This window comes from Mastomys coucha, unplaced genomic scaffold (genome assembly GCF_008632895.1).
Source record: "Mastomys coucha isolate ucsf_1 unplaced genomic scaffold, UCSF_Mcou_1 pScaffold23, whole genome shotgun sequence".
NCBI classification, from domain to species: Eukaryota; Metazoa; Chordata; class Mammalia; order Rodentia; family Muridae; genus Mastomys; species Mastomys coucha.
In genome coordinates, this window is record NW_022196906.1 from 81,022,864 (window position 1) to 81,040,610 (window position 17,747).

Consider the following 17,747-nt stretch of genomic DNA (forward strand, 5'->3'; position numbering starts at 1 on the left):
GACAGTTCACAACCACCTATAACTGCAGCTCCACAGGAGGAGATCCAGTGTCCTCTTCTGGCCTCTGTAGGTACTCACACAAACATATAAATTAAAAATAAGTCTTAAAAGATATCAATTGTTTTAAAAAAGTTTTAAGAATTAATCTTAGTTGATCTAACTATACTGATTTAACAGATGTGTGTACTAAAATAGATTTATACACATGTTATCTAAAAATCTCAACCTAATTCTGATATTACTAAATCTAAGCTGCTTAAAAATGCATCTAGCAATGATGCTTTCAGAATAAATGACGATTGTAAAAAGATCTATTTTGATAAAGACAAGCCTCTTCAACCTTCCCATATATCAAAACTTGATAATCTGTAAGTCATCTTTAATGGCCATTTAGTCTGTCTAGTTTCTAAGTTTTAAATAACTCATATAAATTTTCCCTACTAAGTGGAGGGAAAAAATGCATGTTTTTTAAAATAACAAACCAATATTTGAATTTTTTTAATTAAAAACTTATAGAGCTGGACAGTGGTGGCACATGCCTTTAATCCCAGCACTTGGGAGGTGGAGTCAGGGGGATTTATGAGTTTGAAGCCAGTCTGGTCTACAGAGTGAGTCCCAGGACAGCCAGGGTTATACAGAGAAACCCTGTCTTGAAAAAAACAAACAAAACAAAACAAAAAAAACAAAAAAACTTATAGAACCAGTGAGAGTCGTTTCAATAATAAAAAAGCAAAGGCATCATTTTGCTTCACTGTAACACTAACTTCTTTTGTTTATAGAAACATCTTTCTCTGGAAGTCTGCATGCTTCAGTTTTTCTACGCTTATATACAAAGGTAAGATGCTCATGTAGACCTTCCATACTTAGTTGCCACCTATAAAGCTGAGGAAGCTACAAGGAAATGGACTGGAGTTCTTTCCCAAAGTACTGAGTTTGCTCTTGATGTCGTCTCCTCTGAAAGATAAGGAAGAAGCTCTACGGAGAAATATGGCTGATAGTGGGAGTCGTGGGCATGCTAATAAGCTGTGTAGATCCTACACTCCAAAGATGTAGGTCAATGTAGACTATCACAACAATATGTGGGTATTAAAATACTGAGCATCAAGAAACTGCCTTCTCTTGAAATCATATTCACTGCCTTTAAATTGATTACTATTTTGATTGATAGAGGTGAATGTGCACCAATCCACCTTGATTGCCTTTAAAAAAAAAATGCTGGGCATGGTGTTCCATGCGTTTAGTACTGGCACGTGGAAAAAGAGGCAAGTAGATCTCTATGCGCTTTAGGCCAGTAGTGAGTTTTAGGATAGCTAGAGACTTTGTCTCAAAATAACAACAACAACAAAAACTTGATAACTTGAAAACATCTTCATTCTTGGTATTCACTTTTGCTACTGGCTGGCCCTGAACAGAGGCAGTGCTCTAATGCAATTCTTCCTTAAGAGCCTGAATCTTAATCTTCACCAGTGGAGTAACTGCATTAATTTGTGACTAACATAGATAAATCGGAGTTTTGGTCTATTCACATTGAGGGACTTGGAGAAGAACTGCATAAAGCCTTTGTTTAGGCTCAGGTCAGGTAAAGGTTAGACTGAAACAGACAGCACGCTCATTCCTTTACAGATGCAAGGTTGGTGTGTAGCATAGCTGGACTATAGTTTAAAAGAATTAATACACTTGTCTTTTGTTTTTGAGAGTGTATGGGATAAGAGATCTCTATGGGAAATCTTTGGTTTTTTCAAGACAGGTTTTCTCTGTATAGCCTTGGCTGTCCTGGAACTCACTGTGTAGACCAGGCTGGCCTCAAACTCAGAAATCCACCTGCCTCTGCCTCCCAAGTGCTGGGATTAAAGGCGTGCACCACCACTGCCCTGCTCTCTATAGGAAATCTTAAGAAATCACATTGAGTATTTTAAATGTGCTTCCTTTTCTTTGTAGAAACTACAAGATTTTTAGAAATTCTGTTCTTTCATAGTCTATAAAAGTTTAAAACTTCAGACAGCTTAGAACATGTGTTAAGAACAGTAAGAAGACATGAGAAAATTAAAGTTTACTGTGGTTCCTCTTATACAAACTGGCTTATCTTTCAGAATTCCAGTACCCAATTTAGTGGACAGTTGGACATCGTTATTGGTCCTTCTAAAAGATTCTATACAGCTGAGTCTCCCAGCCCCAGGGCAGTTTCTTATACTTGGGTAAGTAATCACTTTTAACAAGTTATTTTGAAGGGTTAGAAACATATCTCAGTAGAAGAGCAAATGCTTATTACGTAAAAGAACCCAAGTTCAGTCACCAACAGTGCACACAGAAATATATATCTATACATATGTGTACATACATACACATGCATACATATACTTTGGATAAAGCATAATCCTCACTATCCTCTTTGCTGAAGAATATGTTTTGTGTGGCCATGTGACCTGTCTATTCACAGGCAGCTTGAGGTGTAGACCATCATATAAGGTCTATAAGTGGAAGGGGTGGAAAAGAATATACTATGTTTAGACATGTATAAGGTGTAGAACACTTGGCACAAAACTGTTAAAACAGTCATCATTTGGGATTAGGAAGGAAGCACTGTGGGGAAAACTGGGCAAGTGTACACCATCCTAAAAGAAACTTCACAGAAGAGGGCACAGAACCTTGCACACAGTCTTCTGAAAGACTATTTCTTTTTGTAGGCTGGAGTTTCTAGGTCTATGCTAATAATATCTGTGGTTATTTGTTAAATGCCAGTCACCCTTACCTCACTAACAGTAAGCATTAGCTTGGGTAATGTCAGGTTTGAGAATTCATGACAGAACCCTAATAAAACCTGGTCAATGAATCATAATGGTAAGAGTAAAAATAAAAAGCCTTTATAAAGATAGGCAGGAAAGGACATACTGAGGTAAGCTACATCATCTGGTTTGGCAATGGTGTGCCCCAGGCAGTGAAATAATAAGAATTAGATAAAAAGACATATGGGAGCTGCTTGGGAAGAAACTTGACTTTTATTGCAGAATGAATGAAAGTAGTGAGCCAGAGATTGGCATAACTGTAAGATGTAGGGAGTCATGGTAAGAGAGGACGGTACTTAGGATTGGGGCTAGAAATCATATTTCAGTAGGTGATAAAACGTGAACAACTCAACTGAAGTTGGCATTTAGAAAACAGGGAAAAGAAAAGAAAGGAGCTAGAAAATTTAAGTCATCAGAAAATTTGAGAAGTCAGGAGAGTCTGTGTGGCATCTGCAGAGAAAGGTGAAGGCCCAAGAGGGAAAGTACCTGCCAGGGAAGCATAAGGCCCTGAGCTCAGGTCCTTCCAACCTACACGATACCCTACACGATACCCAGTGCAGTAGAGTCTCCACAACCCATTGCTGCTGCAGGGAGCTGAGAGGCTGAATCCCTGGAAGCCGGTGGCCATCTAGCATGCCATACACAGTGAACAGTAAACATGCTGGAGACAAGGACCTGTAGCTGAGCATGTCCTCTGACCTCCACATGCTCATCAAGCACACACGCATAGAAAGGTTCACATACAGAGGGAGCGCCTCCTGGAAGAAGTTGGGATGGTGAGGAATGGTAAGAGGTCGGGTTGGAGATTAGAGGAGCACCAAGATTTAGAAGCAAGAAGTGACATATAGCAGCAAGGGTAGGTGGAGTGGGGAAGGAAGGGGATTTTTTTCAAATATATTTGATCACCAGAAAAGGAAGTGATAAAAAGATAGAAAGAAGGAAGTAGATTCTAGAAGATGACATTGAATGCTAAGACGCTGAAGACGTTAGGGAGTTAACACGCTCCTCCCAGTACTCAAATCTCAGTACTTACATATATGACCTACAGCTTAGTCATTTAACCTTTCTTCTGTAAAATGGAAACAGTAATAGTGCCTATCACATAAGCTTGTTAAGAGGGTTAAAAGAGCCAGGCGGTGGTGGCGCACGCCTTTAATCCCAGCACTTGGGAGGCAGAGGCAGGCGGATTTCTGAGTTTGAGGCCAGCCTGGTCTACAGAATGAGTTCCAGGACAGCCAGGGCTACACAGAGAAACCCTGTCTCAAAAAACAAAACAAAACAAAAAACAAACAAACAAACAAAAAGGATTAAAAGAGTTAATATTTATTAAATTCTTAGAACAGTGTCTCGCCACTTACATATGTCATTGAAGTGGATAGTGATTTGCTCAACATCTAGACATGAGTAAAGTCATTTATAGCACCAGATTCAAGAGACACTGGCATGGGGGCTGAAGAACAGAAAATATCAAGTATGATTCATTGTCACTACTGCTTAGCATCTTAGCCGCAGATTCTCCTGCTATTATTGCAACACATGTGGATTTCTTGCAGTTGAGAGTTCCTACAAATAATACTGCTTATAGCATCATTTATGCATAAATGTTAATTATCAGAAAACACAAAAAAAATGATGTGAAATCATTTTCATTTTCTTTGGACTGATAACTTTTTTAATGGCTCTTACAGGGTTTTGAATGAGTTTATTATGAAAAACCCTAGTTTGGAAAATAAAAAGGACCAAAGAGACCTTCAGGTAAGGCATTCTGAATTCAAGGTTGTTACCAAAATTAAAAGTTAATAAACCTCGAACATAACTCCTTCTGTATATAGTGTCCATGCACTGACATTGCTCTCGGAGGTAAACATTATCAAGTATTTTCACATGTTTACTCAAACAAACAATTAAATAGTACATATCAATCAGAAATTCTCATACAGCATTTTTAATTTCAAAAATCATATAAAGTCATATAAAATAATCTATGATGTTCTTAATTATGTTAGCTCATTTTCTGTGTGTGCACAAACCTGGGCCCTCCTTGTTTCTCTAGGATGTGACTCACAAAATAGTGGATGCTATTGGTGTGATTGCTGGTTCTTCTCTGGAACAGACAACATGGCTCCGACGGAATCTGGAAGTTAAGCCTTCTCCCAAAATAATGGTGGATGGAACCAATTTAGAGTCTGATGTTGAAGGTAATTGCTCTGTACTCTTATTCTTTTAGCATATATTTACTAAGCAGTGTTAGCCCTGTAACATAAGCTCATCCTATTATTATTATTATTATTATTATTATTATTATTATTATTATTATTACTAGCTAGTATCTTTTCTCAGTGAGAAAATACTAATGATTATCTACTATCTTTCTCTTATTTAGATATGCTATCACCTGCAATGGAAACCTCGAACATAACTCCTTCTGTATATAGTGTCCATGCACTGACATTGCTCTCAGAGGTAAACATTATCAAGTATTTTCACATTTCCAACAAACAATTAAATAGTACATATCAATCAGAAATTCTCATACAGCATTTTTAATTTCAAAAATCATTTTTTATAGAATCGCTGGTACATAGAATTACCAAGTATAGGACACTGTGGGAGCACTGTATATCTATATGTTTATGTGTGTGCACATATGGGTATAGACATCCATGTACACTTGTGTATGTGAAAGTCATAGATTGACCTCAGGTGTCCATAGATTGATCTCAGGTGTCTTTTTTTTTTTTTATATGAATACACTATTCCTGTCTTCAGACACACAAGAAGAGGGCATAAGATCCCATTACAACTGGTTGTGAGCCACCATGTGGTTGCTAGGAATTGAACTCAGGACCTCTGGAAGAGCAGTCAGTGCTCTTAACTGCTGAGCCATCTCCCCAGCCCCCTGTCCTCTTCTATTATTTTCTAGCTTTTATTTTTTAGTCTCCTCCCTAAAACTGGAGAATGGCTGGCCAGAAACCTTGGGGATTCATCTGTCTTGGCCTTGCCAGTGTTGGGGATATATAGACACACCACCATTCCTAGTTTGTGTGAGGATGCTGCCAATCCACACTCAGGTCCTCTTGCTTGTCCATCAGGCACTTGAGCAACTGAGTCTTCTCTCTAGCTCCAGATGCAGGGTTTTGGCCTTGACTATATTTGTCTTATTGTTTGTTAAATGATCTTAAGATACTCTTCTCCTGCCTGCCCCATATACTTTTCATTTTTTGAGGATCCTCCTTACCAATTTCCATAGTATTTGAACTAGTTTAAATTTTTTTACCATTTTATAAAAGGTTCTCTGCCATCTTTCTAACACATTTGCTTTTGGTTTTCTCTCTCTTTTAATTTTTATTTTTTATTTTTTTGGAGACAGGATTTCTCTGTGTAGTCCTGGCTGTCCTGGAACTCGCTCTATAGACCAGGCAAGCCTCAAACTCAGAAATCTGCCTGTTCTACCTCCCAAGTGCTGGGATTATTGGCCTGTACCACCATGTCCAGCCCTGTTTGCATTTTTCTAATGCTAGATGTATTGGGCATTTTTTTTCCATATATAGATTGGCCATTTGTTTATTTTCAGTTTTAAAACATTTCCATTCATCTGTCCATTTATTGAGAATTATCTGCTTTTTCTTGGTTTTATATGTATTTGGCTCCTAATCATCTGTAAAATAAATAGTTTTTTGAGACTTTTTTGTATACTGCCCCTTTGTTGTGCAGAAGCTTTTTAATTGGATAAAAACAAATCCCATTTGTCAATTTTTGCAGTTACTCCCTAAGCTATTGAAGTCTTATTCAGAAAGCAGTCAATATGTCTCGATCTTGAAGCTTATGCCTATGTTCTCTTCTAGTAGTTTTAGCATTGCAGGTCTTAACACTAAGGTCTTTCCATTTTGAATTGATCTAGTTTCAGTCTTCTCTGAATCCCATGTGTAGGTAAGGGATTTCCCCAGTTGTACTTTTTAAATAAAAAAATGACCTTTTCTTCCCTTTCTGGTGCCCTTTAAAAAAAGCAGACTGAATACGTCTTTATGTAGACATCTGGGCTTATTTCTCAGTTTTCTCTTCTGTCCCACTGGTCAGTTCTTGTGCCTTTACCATGCTGGATTTGTTACTGTAGCTCTGGAATATTGTTTGAAATCCAGTGTTGGGATACCTTCAGCTATGCTCTTCTTGCTCAGTATTCTTACGATTTTTTGTCTGTTTCTCTGAAGAATGACATGACTATTGTGATAGAGATTGCATTGAATCTGCAGATTGCTTTGAGTGTTGTGACAGTTTTCACAGAATGAACTCTGTTTTCCATGAACACAGGAGGCCTTTCTGTTTTCTAATGTTCCATTTAATTCCTTTTGTCAATGTTTGATAGGTTTTGCTGTGGAGGTCCTTGATATCCTTGGTTAAGTTTAAGCCTAAGTTTGTAGTATTTGTGGTTTTTAATGAATGTGTATTCTTATTGTACATGGTACTGTTGCATAAAGACATATTCAGATGAGTATATGCTATTTATTAAGAATATCTCAACCGCTCTCCCTTCTTCCTAACACGTACACACACACACACACACACACACATACACACATTCCACCCCCACTTAGTAACTTTCTTCCTCCTGGGAATTTTGTTTCTACTTTCGTGTCAGACATTCATGATTTTATGTACTTGTTTAAAGTCAAGGACTACAAATAGAATTTGTCTTTCTAGTACTGACTTACTTTGCTTAATGTAATTATCTCTACTTGCATCCTGGAAATGACATAGCTTCATTGCTTTAATGATTAAAGATGCCACATTTTATTTTATTTTCCTTTTTTTTGTTGTAGTTGTTCCTTTGTTGTTAGACACTTGGGTTGGTTTCTAAAACTTTACTAGTGTAAATTGTGCAAGTATCTCTGTAATATGCTAGGAGTTCTTCAGGTAAATTCTGAATCATATGAGTTTTCTATACCACATCTAGGTATTTACAGTAGAATCAAAATCACTACAGACAATTCATTCATGACAATTATTGCTGTACATTCAGAATAGCCAAATTATAGAATTTGCCAGAATTCCCATTAGTAAGTGAATGAATAAAGAAAATGTTATATATATGCACAATATAAAGGGGCTTCTGGGGCAGCTGGCTGTGAACCAGACCTGGAATATTAAGACTCTTATAAATCTAGGCTGCTACGAATATAGTGGAGCATATGTCCTTATTACATGTTGGAGCATCTTCTGGGTATATGCCCAGGAGTGTTATAGCTGGGTCCTCAGGTAAGTACTATGTCCAGTTTTCTGAGGAACCACCAGACTGATTTCCAGAGTGGATGTACCTGCTTGCAATTCCACCAGCAATGGAGGAGTGTTCCTCTTTCTCCATATCCTTGCCAGCATCTGCTGTCACCTGAGTTTTTGATCTTAGCCATTCTTGACTGGTGTGAGGTGGAATCTCAGGGTTGTTTTGATTTGCATTTCCCTGATGACTAAGGATGTTTAATATTTCTTTAGGTGCTTCTCAGTCATTCGGTATTCCTCAGTTGAGAATTCTTTATTTAGCTCTGTACCCCATTTTTAAATAGGGCTATTTGGTTCTTTGGAGTCTAACTTCTTGAGTTCTTTGTATATATTGGATATTAACCCTCTATTGGATGTAGGATTGGTAAAGATCTTTCCCATTCTGTTGATTGCCATTTTGTCCTATTGACAGTGGAAAAAAGACAGCATTTTCAACAAATGGTGCTGGTTCAACTGAAGGTCAGCATATAGAATACAAGTTGATCCCTTCTTATCTCCAAGTCCAAGTAGATCAAGGACCTTCACATAAAACCAAATATACTGAAACTAATAGAAAAACCGTGGGGAAGAGCCTCAAACATATGGGCACAAGGAAAAATTTCCTGAACTGAACACCAATGGCTTTGAAAACTTCTAAAAGAGGTTTCCACACTTTGCTATATAACCTATTACCTACTTTCCCTCCAGCAAAGTATGTGATAATTACCTTGATTTATACCTTTTTGTGATATAACTGTAAAAGTTCCTTAAAATGCCCACAAAAGAACATTTATAATTCAGGGCATCCAGGATCCATGTTTCTGGCCCTGGGTCATTTCAGATTTGTCTCAAGATAAACTATGTCTTATCTTCCTACCCCTCATTTTTTAAGTTTATATTTTAAGAAATAAAAATGTTGCTGGGTGGTGGTGGCGCATGCCTTTAATCCCAGCACTTGGGAGGCAGAGGCAGGCGGATTTCTGAGTTTGAGGCCAGCCTGGTCTACAGAGTGAGTTCCAAGACAGCCAGGGCTATACAGAGAAACCCTGTCTTGAAAAACACAAACAAAAACAAAAAAAAAAGTTTCATATCTGTTATGGGTAGTTAAGTATAAAGCATGTACAGTCAGTTAGCAATATTTTTATGTCCATTTTTGTGGTTTGCCATGGTTTAGTTTTAGCATTATATGTCCATAATGTCGCATTTAACCCCTTCCAGATGTGGATGCTGAGTCTTTACACAGGGTAGGAAGCATGACTGACAGTGTATGGCTGTTCATTGACTGAACTGGGACGTGAAGAGCCCATAACTTCTAGGTTTTCTGAAGTTTCTTTTTAACTCAGTCTGGGAAAGAGAATGCTGAAGCTTGACTTGTAAGTTCAGTTTTTACTCACTAGAAGAGTCCTGAATGTTTCTATACTTTTATCTCAGTGTAGATTTTTCTTTCTGTAAGTATTTTTGGTTTCCTTCCAAGTTTCAGCATGTTGATGAAGTTTTTCTGTTTTTTCTGTTTTGTAGGTATTGGCTCATCTTCTGGATATGGTTTTCTACAGTGATGAAAAAGAGCGTGTTATTCCTTTACTTGTAAACATTATGCACTATGTTGTGCCCTACCTCCGAAATCACAGGTACCATATGATTATACTGTATTTCAGCTAGTTCACACTCTGCTAGAAAGTCTGTACCCTCATTGCTATTGTTGGCCTCAACTACAAAATGTTATTCATACCTTGACTCATATATAATGGTTACATTGTTTTGTGTCTCATTTTTCTTATGGTGACTTCTGTTTCTTATTTCCATGTCAGTATCTGAGTTAAATGCAAAGACACATAAACTCAAGATCATGACTGAAGTGAAATATGATATGGTTTAATGTATTTTTTCTGTACAGTGCACATAATGCCCCTAGTTACCGAGCCTGTGTCCAGCTGCTCAGCAGTCTTAGTGGGTATCAGTATACACGGAGAGCCTGGAAAAAAGAAGCCTTTGACCTTTTCATGGATCCCAGTTTCTTTCAGATGGATGCTTCATGTGTTAGTCAGTAAGTAGTCCTCTTCTCATTTCCACGCATCATAGTGTGTTCACATCAGTCACTGTCTAGCAAAGGTAGAAGGCCTTAATAAGAGTAGAATCTTAATTGCATATGATAATCCTGTGTCTTTCAGCTGGAGGGCAATCATGGACAACCTGATGACACATGATAAGACAACCTTCAGAGATTTGATGAGTGAGTACTGTCAGCCCAAGTAGTAGTTTTCTTGTACATTCATCCTTACCATGTACTGTTCTCTTTTGAAAGTATTGAATTAGCTCTTTGTCAAGTTAAACACAGATTCCCATGGAAATATAATAGGCTGAGAAAGACAAGCATCCCATGTTCTCTCTTATATATTTTTTTAAAAAAGTTATGAGACACGGTGGGCAAGGACAGCTATAATGCAAGCCCCTAGGAGACAAAGGCAAAAGGATCAAAAGTTCCAGACCAGCTTAGATTCAAACCAAACCCAAGACACAGATCTAGAATGAGAGCTGTGTAGGAAATGAAGAGAAATGGTGACCGGGGATGAGAGAGTAATAGAGGTATGAGTAAGAGTAAAGATGTGATATAAATCCATGCAAGTCCCTGATGAGCTCTCTCATTTCATACAGTGAATGTGTACCACTAATACAAACCTTACCGAAGACAATTTTATTGCAAGGAAAACTGTCTTTTATCTTCTCCGCACACAGTCTCATTACCAGCATATAATAGGCATTTTATCATTGACTCGATAAAAAGACTGAACATAGGCACTTGGATCTAAACTCTGCAAGAGTGTACTCTAAATTGCTGTGGTTATAGATCTTCAGGACAGAGAAGTAGGGGGGAGGGAAAAGGAGAGAGAAAATGTTACTAAGCTGAATTGTACTCACTGTGATTCTATGAGTCTGTACTGTGTATCTCACATAGCTTTCTTATCTGGTGAAAGGGTGTCCTGTTACCTCATCTAGCTTTCTTGCAGCTGTTTTGTTTGTTTGTTTTGTTTGTTTGTTTTGTTTTGTTTGTGATAGTGCTGGAAACCAAATCCAGGGCTGCATGCATGCTAGGCAAGTACTTAACTTCAGAGCTCCATTCCTAGGTCAGAGAGGCAAGTGGATGGCAGAGAACGTGGATGTTCATTAGATACTACAGCTGATCTCTTGTATGACTTTTACAATAAAAAGTGTGCCACTTTGATTGCAAATAGTCTAGAAAGTTACTGTGTGGGGTTTTTTAATTATTTATTTACATTCCAGCCATTGCTCCCTCCGCTCCTGAACCCCTCCCTCCCCAGTTCCCTTCCCTCCCCAGCTCCTCATCTCATTCCCCCTCCTCCTTGCCTTCAATAGGGTGTTACACACACACACACACACACACACACACACACACGCACGCACGTACTAGGCCTCCCCCTTCCCTGGGGCCTTAAGTCACTCAAGGATTAGGCACATCTTCTCCACCTGAGGCCAGACCAGGCAGTGCTCTGCTATATTTGTGCTGGGAGCCTTGGCGCACCCTATGTTTGCTGTTGGTTGTTGGCTCAGTCTCTAGGAGCTCCCTGGGGTCTGGGTTAGTTGAGACTGCTGGTCTTCCTATAGCGTTGCCCTCCCCTTCAGCTTCTTCAATCCTTCCCCTAATCAACCATAGGGATCTCTGACTTTAGTCCAATGGTTGGGTATAGGTATCTGCATCTATCTCAGTAGCTGCTGGTAGGGCCTCTCAGAGCACAGCCATGCCAGGCTCCTGTCTGTAAGCACAGCATAGTATCAGTAATAGTGTCCCCCATGAGCCAGATCCTGGACTGCCTTTCCTTCAGTCTCTTCTCCATTCATCAAATATTCATTGAAAGATGACAGTGGACCAAGCACTATACTAACATTTATAAAAATTTTAAATTAGGAAGTGAAGTTGTAAAGGAAATACAATGGGGCACTGTATCATGAATTTCAACAGCAAAGAGCTCATATTAGATATGGAACTGAGGGAGCCAACCTTTCCTAGGAATGGAATTCCCAGCATAGGAAACAAAATGACAAGGGTCTTAAGTGAGAGCAAATTCAGTGAGTTCATGTCATATCCAGCAAGACAATATGGCTTTAGCAGGTAAGTCGTGAGCAAGGAGCTCAATATAAGTAATAAAGGAGATTTAAACAGACAGCTTTATTAATGGTAATATTGGTTATTTGCCTTCTAAAATTCACAGTTCTAAGTTTTCTTGTCTGTCTGCATCAAAATCCTGCCATTCGACCTTCTGGCATGTGCATGCTCAAATTGTCTACAGTTTTTGTGCACCAAAGAAAGGTGTAGGTGCTTTGCTCTGTTCCTCAGTGTGTATGTCATGGGGTATTTACTCATTCTAAATAAGGAGTGATCACTTTCAGATGACTAGCTGGCCTTCTGCTTCCATTCCTTTTTATAGCTCGAGTAGCTGTGGCTCAGAGCAGTTCTCTGAATCTTTTTGCAAATCGGGATGTGGAGCTAGAGCAGAGAGCCATGCTTCTCAAAAGACTGGCCTTTGCCATTTTTAGCAGTGAAATTGACCAGTACCAAAAGTACCTTCCAGACATACAAGGTAAGAAAGTAATTAAAACCTTTATCTTCTCTCTATTTGGAATTATAGTGATTTCGGGTATAATTATTTTGGGTTTGGGTGTTTTGTTTTTCTGTTGTTTCTTAGAAAATACCTTTACTAAATTTTAATTTGGGTTGAGATAAACCAAGTGTAGGTTGGTGGACAGTATTATATAACTGAAAATTTTTCAGCTTCATTATGTAAAAGAAATCAATACTGAATTTGAAAGACTCTAAACACTTTCTATGGTTTCTTGTTTGGTTTAAATATCAGAAAAATTCATATCAAATCCAGTTACTGACTGTCTCGCTCTAGGCAAGTGTATTACTCTGTTTTAGTTGTAGACAAGAGGTCAGGAAATACAAACAAGAGAACAAAATAAAGGAGAGCCAGGAATTATTGCCAGTCACAACCATTTGTATGTCTAATTTGGAACTGTGCTGCAGACAGGGGTCTGTAGAAGAGGAATATATTGGATTGGCTTGCAAAGTAGGGGCTAAATACTCCCACAGTGGTCATGTGCACACTGGAGAAGCAGAGCACACCATAACTGCCCTTTCTAAGAAGGTGGATACAGTACAGTTGTAGGCATCCAAGCTCCCTGGAACACAGCTTGATATCAAGTCCACATGTCCACCTAAGCACAGATGTGACTTGGATAACCAGGGAATTGTGCACGGATCAATGTGTACACATGTATGTGCATATGCACCTGAGTGTGTACAGACAGGATGGTTACTTTTAGACCCAAAATAATCCTTACACTCGTATTCCAAGCCTGGATCATAGTCAGTCTTTTATGATTTCTTCTGAGTTTACAAACAGAATAAGCTCTATGATACTAGAATAGATTCTATGGGCCTTTGAGAATGAGAAAGGATAGCATCTCTAGACAGTTGATTTTCTTTATCAATTTACTTAAAATAGTCAAAAGCAAAATGGAGAGTACTAATTTACTCCAGGAAATGAAAGAGATTCTTTCCTATGCCATGCAAACTTAAACCCCAGGTAGCTTCTAAGTAAAAGAACAAAAAGAAAAAAGAAAGGCCAGAGAAACTGGAATCTAATGTCAAAACAACAAATTGCTTGCTGAAAGAAAAGAGAAGAAAAGAAAAGAAAAGAAAAGAAAAGAAAAAAAAGAAAAGAAAAGAAAAGAAGGCTGGCACAACACTCGCTGTTTTTTCATTAAAAAAAAAAAAAAAAAAAAAAACCCACATGTTAAGGATAGATCTGTGCCTTGTAACTGACTCAGATGTCATTCTTTTCTGGAAGTCCATTCTGTTATTTCTAGAGAATGGTCTACAGTAGCTGTACTTTGGTTTTCAAATGAGTGAGTTTATTAAGTATGCAGCAAGGACAGGTAGAACAAGTTGCAAGATAAACACACAGGTAGATAAACACAGCAGATGGGCAGCAAAGCATCCTTTGACCCTTGCAGCATCTGGCAAAGACCACTGGAGAACCCAACTAGGTGAACTAACACCAGTGGTAACATCAAATCATGTATTTGCAACATCCATCAGGAATGACTAGGGAAACCACGCTACAACTCCCACTGAAAAGTGGTTAGACAGAGAACTAACTATGGCTGAGCTTCCAATTTCTCATTCCAACACAGACACCTTATACATTGGTACAAATAACAGTAACTCCTATTGCAAATAGTCTACTTTCTAGCTGTGCCCAAGGACACCGTGCTGTTTAACACCCTTTGCTGTCTGCTAGTCTCTCTTGTCTGTGTCAAAGAGTTAGGTACTCAGCCTGTCCCCAGAACAGGGAATTTTGAAGGAAACGTGAAATAAACAGAATCCACTTTCAACAAATGCAAACAGAACCTGATGGTACAATTTATGTCACACACTCAGACACACAGCTCTAAGCATTCCTTACTCCATTCAAGTTGACCGTGAGAACCATCATCAGGCCATCTCTTGTCTACATGCAACCACATCTGACATGCTTAAATGTCCAAATAAAGTCACTATTGCTCCTTAAATAACTCTTCCACAAACAACTGAAAACATAGAGATTCTTTCCATAGGATAAGTGGGAAAATCCCTTGAGGAATACTTGATCTTTTGATATCCCAGAACTTAGAATGATAATACAGAGTTTTTATAGCTCCTAAGTACCAATTCAATCAAGGTCATATTACAATGTAAGAAATGTAAAATTAGGGGAAAAAAATCTTGTTTAGTGTATATGTGAGTGCGTGTCTGTACATACCACACACACACACATCTACACACATAATATTCTTAACAAAATAGGGAAAAACACCCATAACAATTAGGAACTTCCTTTCTAAAACTAGTTATGTGACCATAACTACTACTTATAACTACCTTCTACTTATTCTATACTTCTTCAACCTCCTGTAATGATCAGGTCTTGAGTCTCTGGCATATTAATCATTCTACCTAGATTGGGTTGTAGTTTTCCATTTACTTTATAGCAGTGCTGCTAAGATGCTGAGCTACCCTAGCGGATCACTTGCCCTTCAGAAGTGCTCTTCCTTACTTTCATTTTAGAGAAGCACTCCAATTTCTCCTTAATATTCCAGATCAGTCGTTCCTGCTACAAATGCAACTCTTTGCTTTGACTCTGGGGCATAAAAAATGTAACCATGGTGAAGTCTTAGCATCCAGTTCAATGCAGTGGTTGTATCTCCATTTAGAAGTACTTCCCCCAGGAAGCAATACTTCTGGGCCAATGGAGCATAAGATCAGGGGTGAGAGGAGGGAGCAAAATTTTTGCTAGTGAGTGACAAGGTGTGTCTCTGAATAGTAGTAGTTCCACTTCTATCCTTGACCCCTCAAGTCATGAATGCTGATTATGGAAAAAATAGTCATGTTAAAAAAATACAGTATCATGTATTTAACGCCTACTCAAAGCAGATATTGGAGAAACTTGCTCCACCCTACAGCCTACTGTCTCCTAATTGGGCACTGTAACTGTATCTTCAAATGGTCATTTTACCATTCTTCCATCTGTGAACATGAACCCACTGCCTCACTTCTTTGAACTTTTACTTGAGCTCAGTGGTCACACTCAATGCTATGTAAAAGAACATAGATAAGGTAGCTAAAGCATTCTGTAAGTCCACTGACAAGACTTTTGGCAGAAACATTCTGCAAAGGAAATACAAACCCTAATACAACTATGAATAATACTGTTTTTATAAATCAAAAAACCAAGCATCTAACTTTCTAGGCTAGAAGTGAACCATTCTAATTGTTTATATAAGAACTTTGAAAACTTTCATCATGAGTTTGGTGACTGTGTCCAAAGGATACATCACTCTGAGCTGCCAGATATCTTCACCCATAACCAAACAACTACTTGCTCCCCAACTCAGGGAATGCTGTGTAGCCTCTAACCTCAGGAACCAAGGACTCACGTGAAAGCGATTCTGGTGACCCTGTATACCTGATTTCAGATATAGAACAGAGTCTCCTGTGAGTCAGGTTGGCTGCTTGCTGGCTTGCTTGGTTTGGGTTTGGATTTGTTTTGAGACCAGGTCTCATTATACAGTACAGGCTGGTATCCAGGACATGATCTTGCTTACCAACCTCCCAAGTGCTGGGATTCCATGCCTGGCTCTTTCATGTCTACATTTACTTTATTCAAAATATAATTCTTGGACCAATACCACTTTCTTATTTTGTCCATAGAGAATTCAAACATTCAAAACTATTAGTTGGTACATGAAAGAATCTACTAAATCTAATAAGAAAATTCTTGATTTTTGTACACCCCTTAACTTCTAATGAAAGAAGCAGCCTGCAAAAGATTGGAGTTGTTTTTTTTTGTTTTTTTTTTTTTCTGTCAGGACTAGACATTAAGTTTTCTAATAATTGGAATTATTTTGGCACTGAAAATATGCTGTGTTTCTTTCAGAGAGATTAGTTGAGAGTCTCCGTTTGCCTCAGGTGCCAACTCTTCACTCTCAAGTGTTCCTGTTCTTCAGAGTGTTACTTTTAAGAATGTCTCCACAACACCTGACCTCACTCTGGCCTACCATGATCACAGAACTTGTGAGTTAATTTTATGAGGTTATAAATATAAACTGAAAAACAGTGTGACAAACTTTTTTAGGTGAAAACTAAACTCATTATTATCAGTTCATGGCAATGTCTGAAGTTGAAAATAATAAAACAAGTCAGATTCCACGTTCCTAAGCATCTTAGGCCTTGAAGTGGGCAGGTAACCAACTGCTGTGAACCCTTACATCTCTCTTCCCGGTTAATGCTTGGTCGCTTTGCCACAGCCAACTGGACTAGTGTGTAGTCATAGCCCTAGTGAGAGACAGTTGAACTGGACCACTAGTCTGATGCGAGGCATACATTCCTTTTCAAGTACAGCATGCTTCCCAGTTGAGCTCACTTCAGAGGTTTCCAAGATTTCCTAAAGTAACGCCCCCCCAAGCCCCACTTCCACCAAAGATATGGTGAAGAAAAGTGGCATACCTACTTGAAAGTGACCATTTCCTTCCTGGTCTCCAGGTGCAGGTGTTCTTACTGATGGAGCAGGAGCTCACTGCTGATGAAGATATTTCACGGTAATGTTTGCTTTCATTTCTTCGAGTTCTTCAAGTTACTTGAAGTTACTCAGGAGAGTTTAGATACCTCACTATCCATACACTTCCATTATTTGGGGCTAGAGAGATGGCTCAATGGTGAAGAGCACTGACAACTCTCTGCGAAGACCTGGTTCAATTCCCATCACCCACATGGGATTGTCTAGACCTACAGTTCCAAAGGAACTGACACATGGTGCACAGATAGAAATGTGGGCACAACTCCCATACACACAAAATAAAAAATAAATCTTTACAAAATGAATACTTCCATTATTTATGTTTGAATATAATTTTATTTAGTCAGGAAACATGATAGACTAAATTATCACCATTTATGGATGTCAGCCTCTACACAAAGAATCCACTTAATATAATTCAGTGTTATTTCAAGTACATTAGTCATGTTAGTTTGGAAGTTTACATCTAGTCTCTAAAACTTGGAATACATAATAAAACCAGTATGGCAGGTAACCTGTGACCAGGGTATCCATAGATCTTCCAGAATGTTCCCAGTTGAGTGTACAGGAGCTAACT

General features: G+C 38.5%; 1 protein-coding gene across 11 annotated transcripts in view; it reads left to right on the forward strand.

Annotated features, from left to right (window-relative positions):
* Dop1a (DOP1 leucine zipper like protein A) overlaps window positions 1-17,747 on the forward strand; it is a 94,503-nt gene that overhangs the window by 69,929 nt on the left and 6,827 nt on the right. For all 11 annotated transcript variants that reach the window (XM_031345833.1, XM_031345832.1, XM_031345823.1 and 8 more), the window contains 11 exons: window positions 780-835; window positions 2,091-2,195; window positions 4,472-4,538; window positions 4,837-4,981; window positions 5,167-5,246; window positions 9,555-9,664; window positions 9,931-10,080; window positions 10,205-10,266; window positions 12,479-12,631; window positions 16,532-16,668; window positions 17,137-17,192. In XM_031345833.1, coding sequence (XP_031201693.1) covers window positions 780-835; window positions 2,091-2,195; window positions 4,472-4,538; window positions 4,837-4,981; window positions 5,167-5,246; window positions 9,555-9,664; window positions 9,931-10,080; window positions 10,205-10,266; window positions 12,479-12,631; window positions 16,532-16,668; window positions 17,137-17,192 — 1,121 coding nt within the window. The remainder of the gene's footprint in view (window positions 1-779; window positions 836-2,090; window positions 2,196-4,471; window positions 4,539-4,836; window positions 4,982-5,166; window positions 5,247-9,554; window positions 9,665-9,930; window positions 10,081-10,204; window positions 10,267-12,478; window positions 12,632-16,531; window positions 16,669-17,136; window positions 17,193-17,747) is intronic.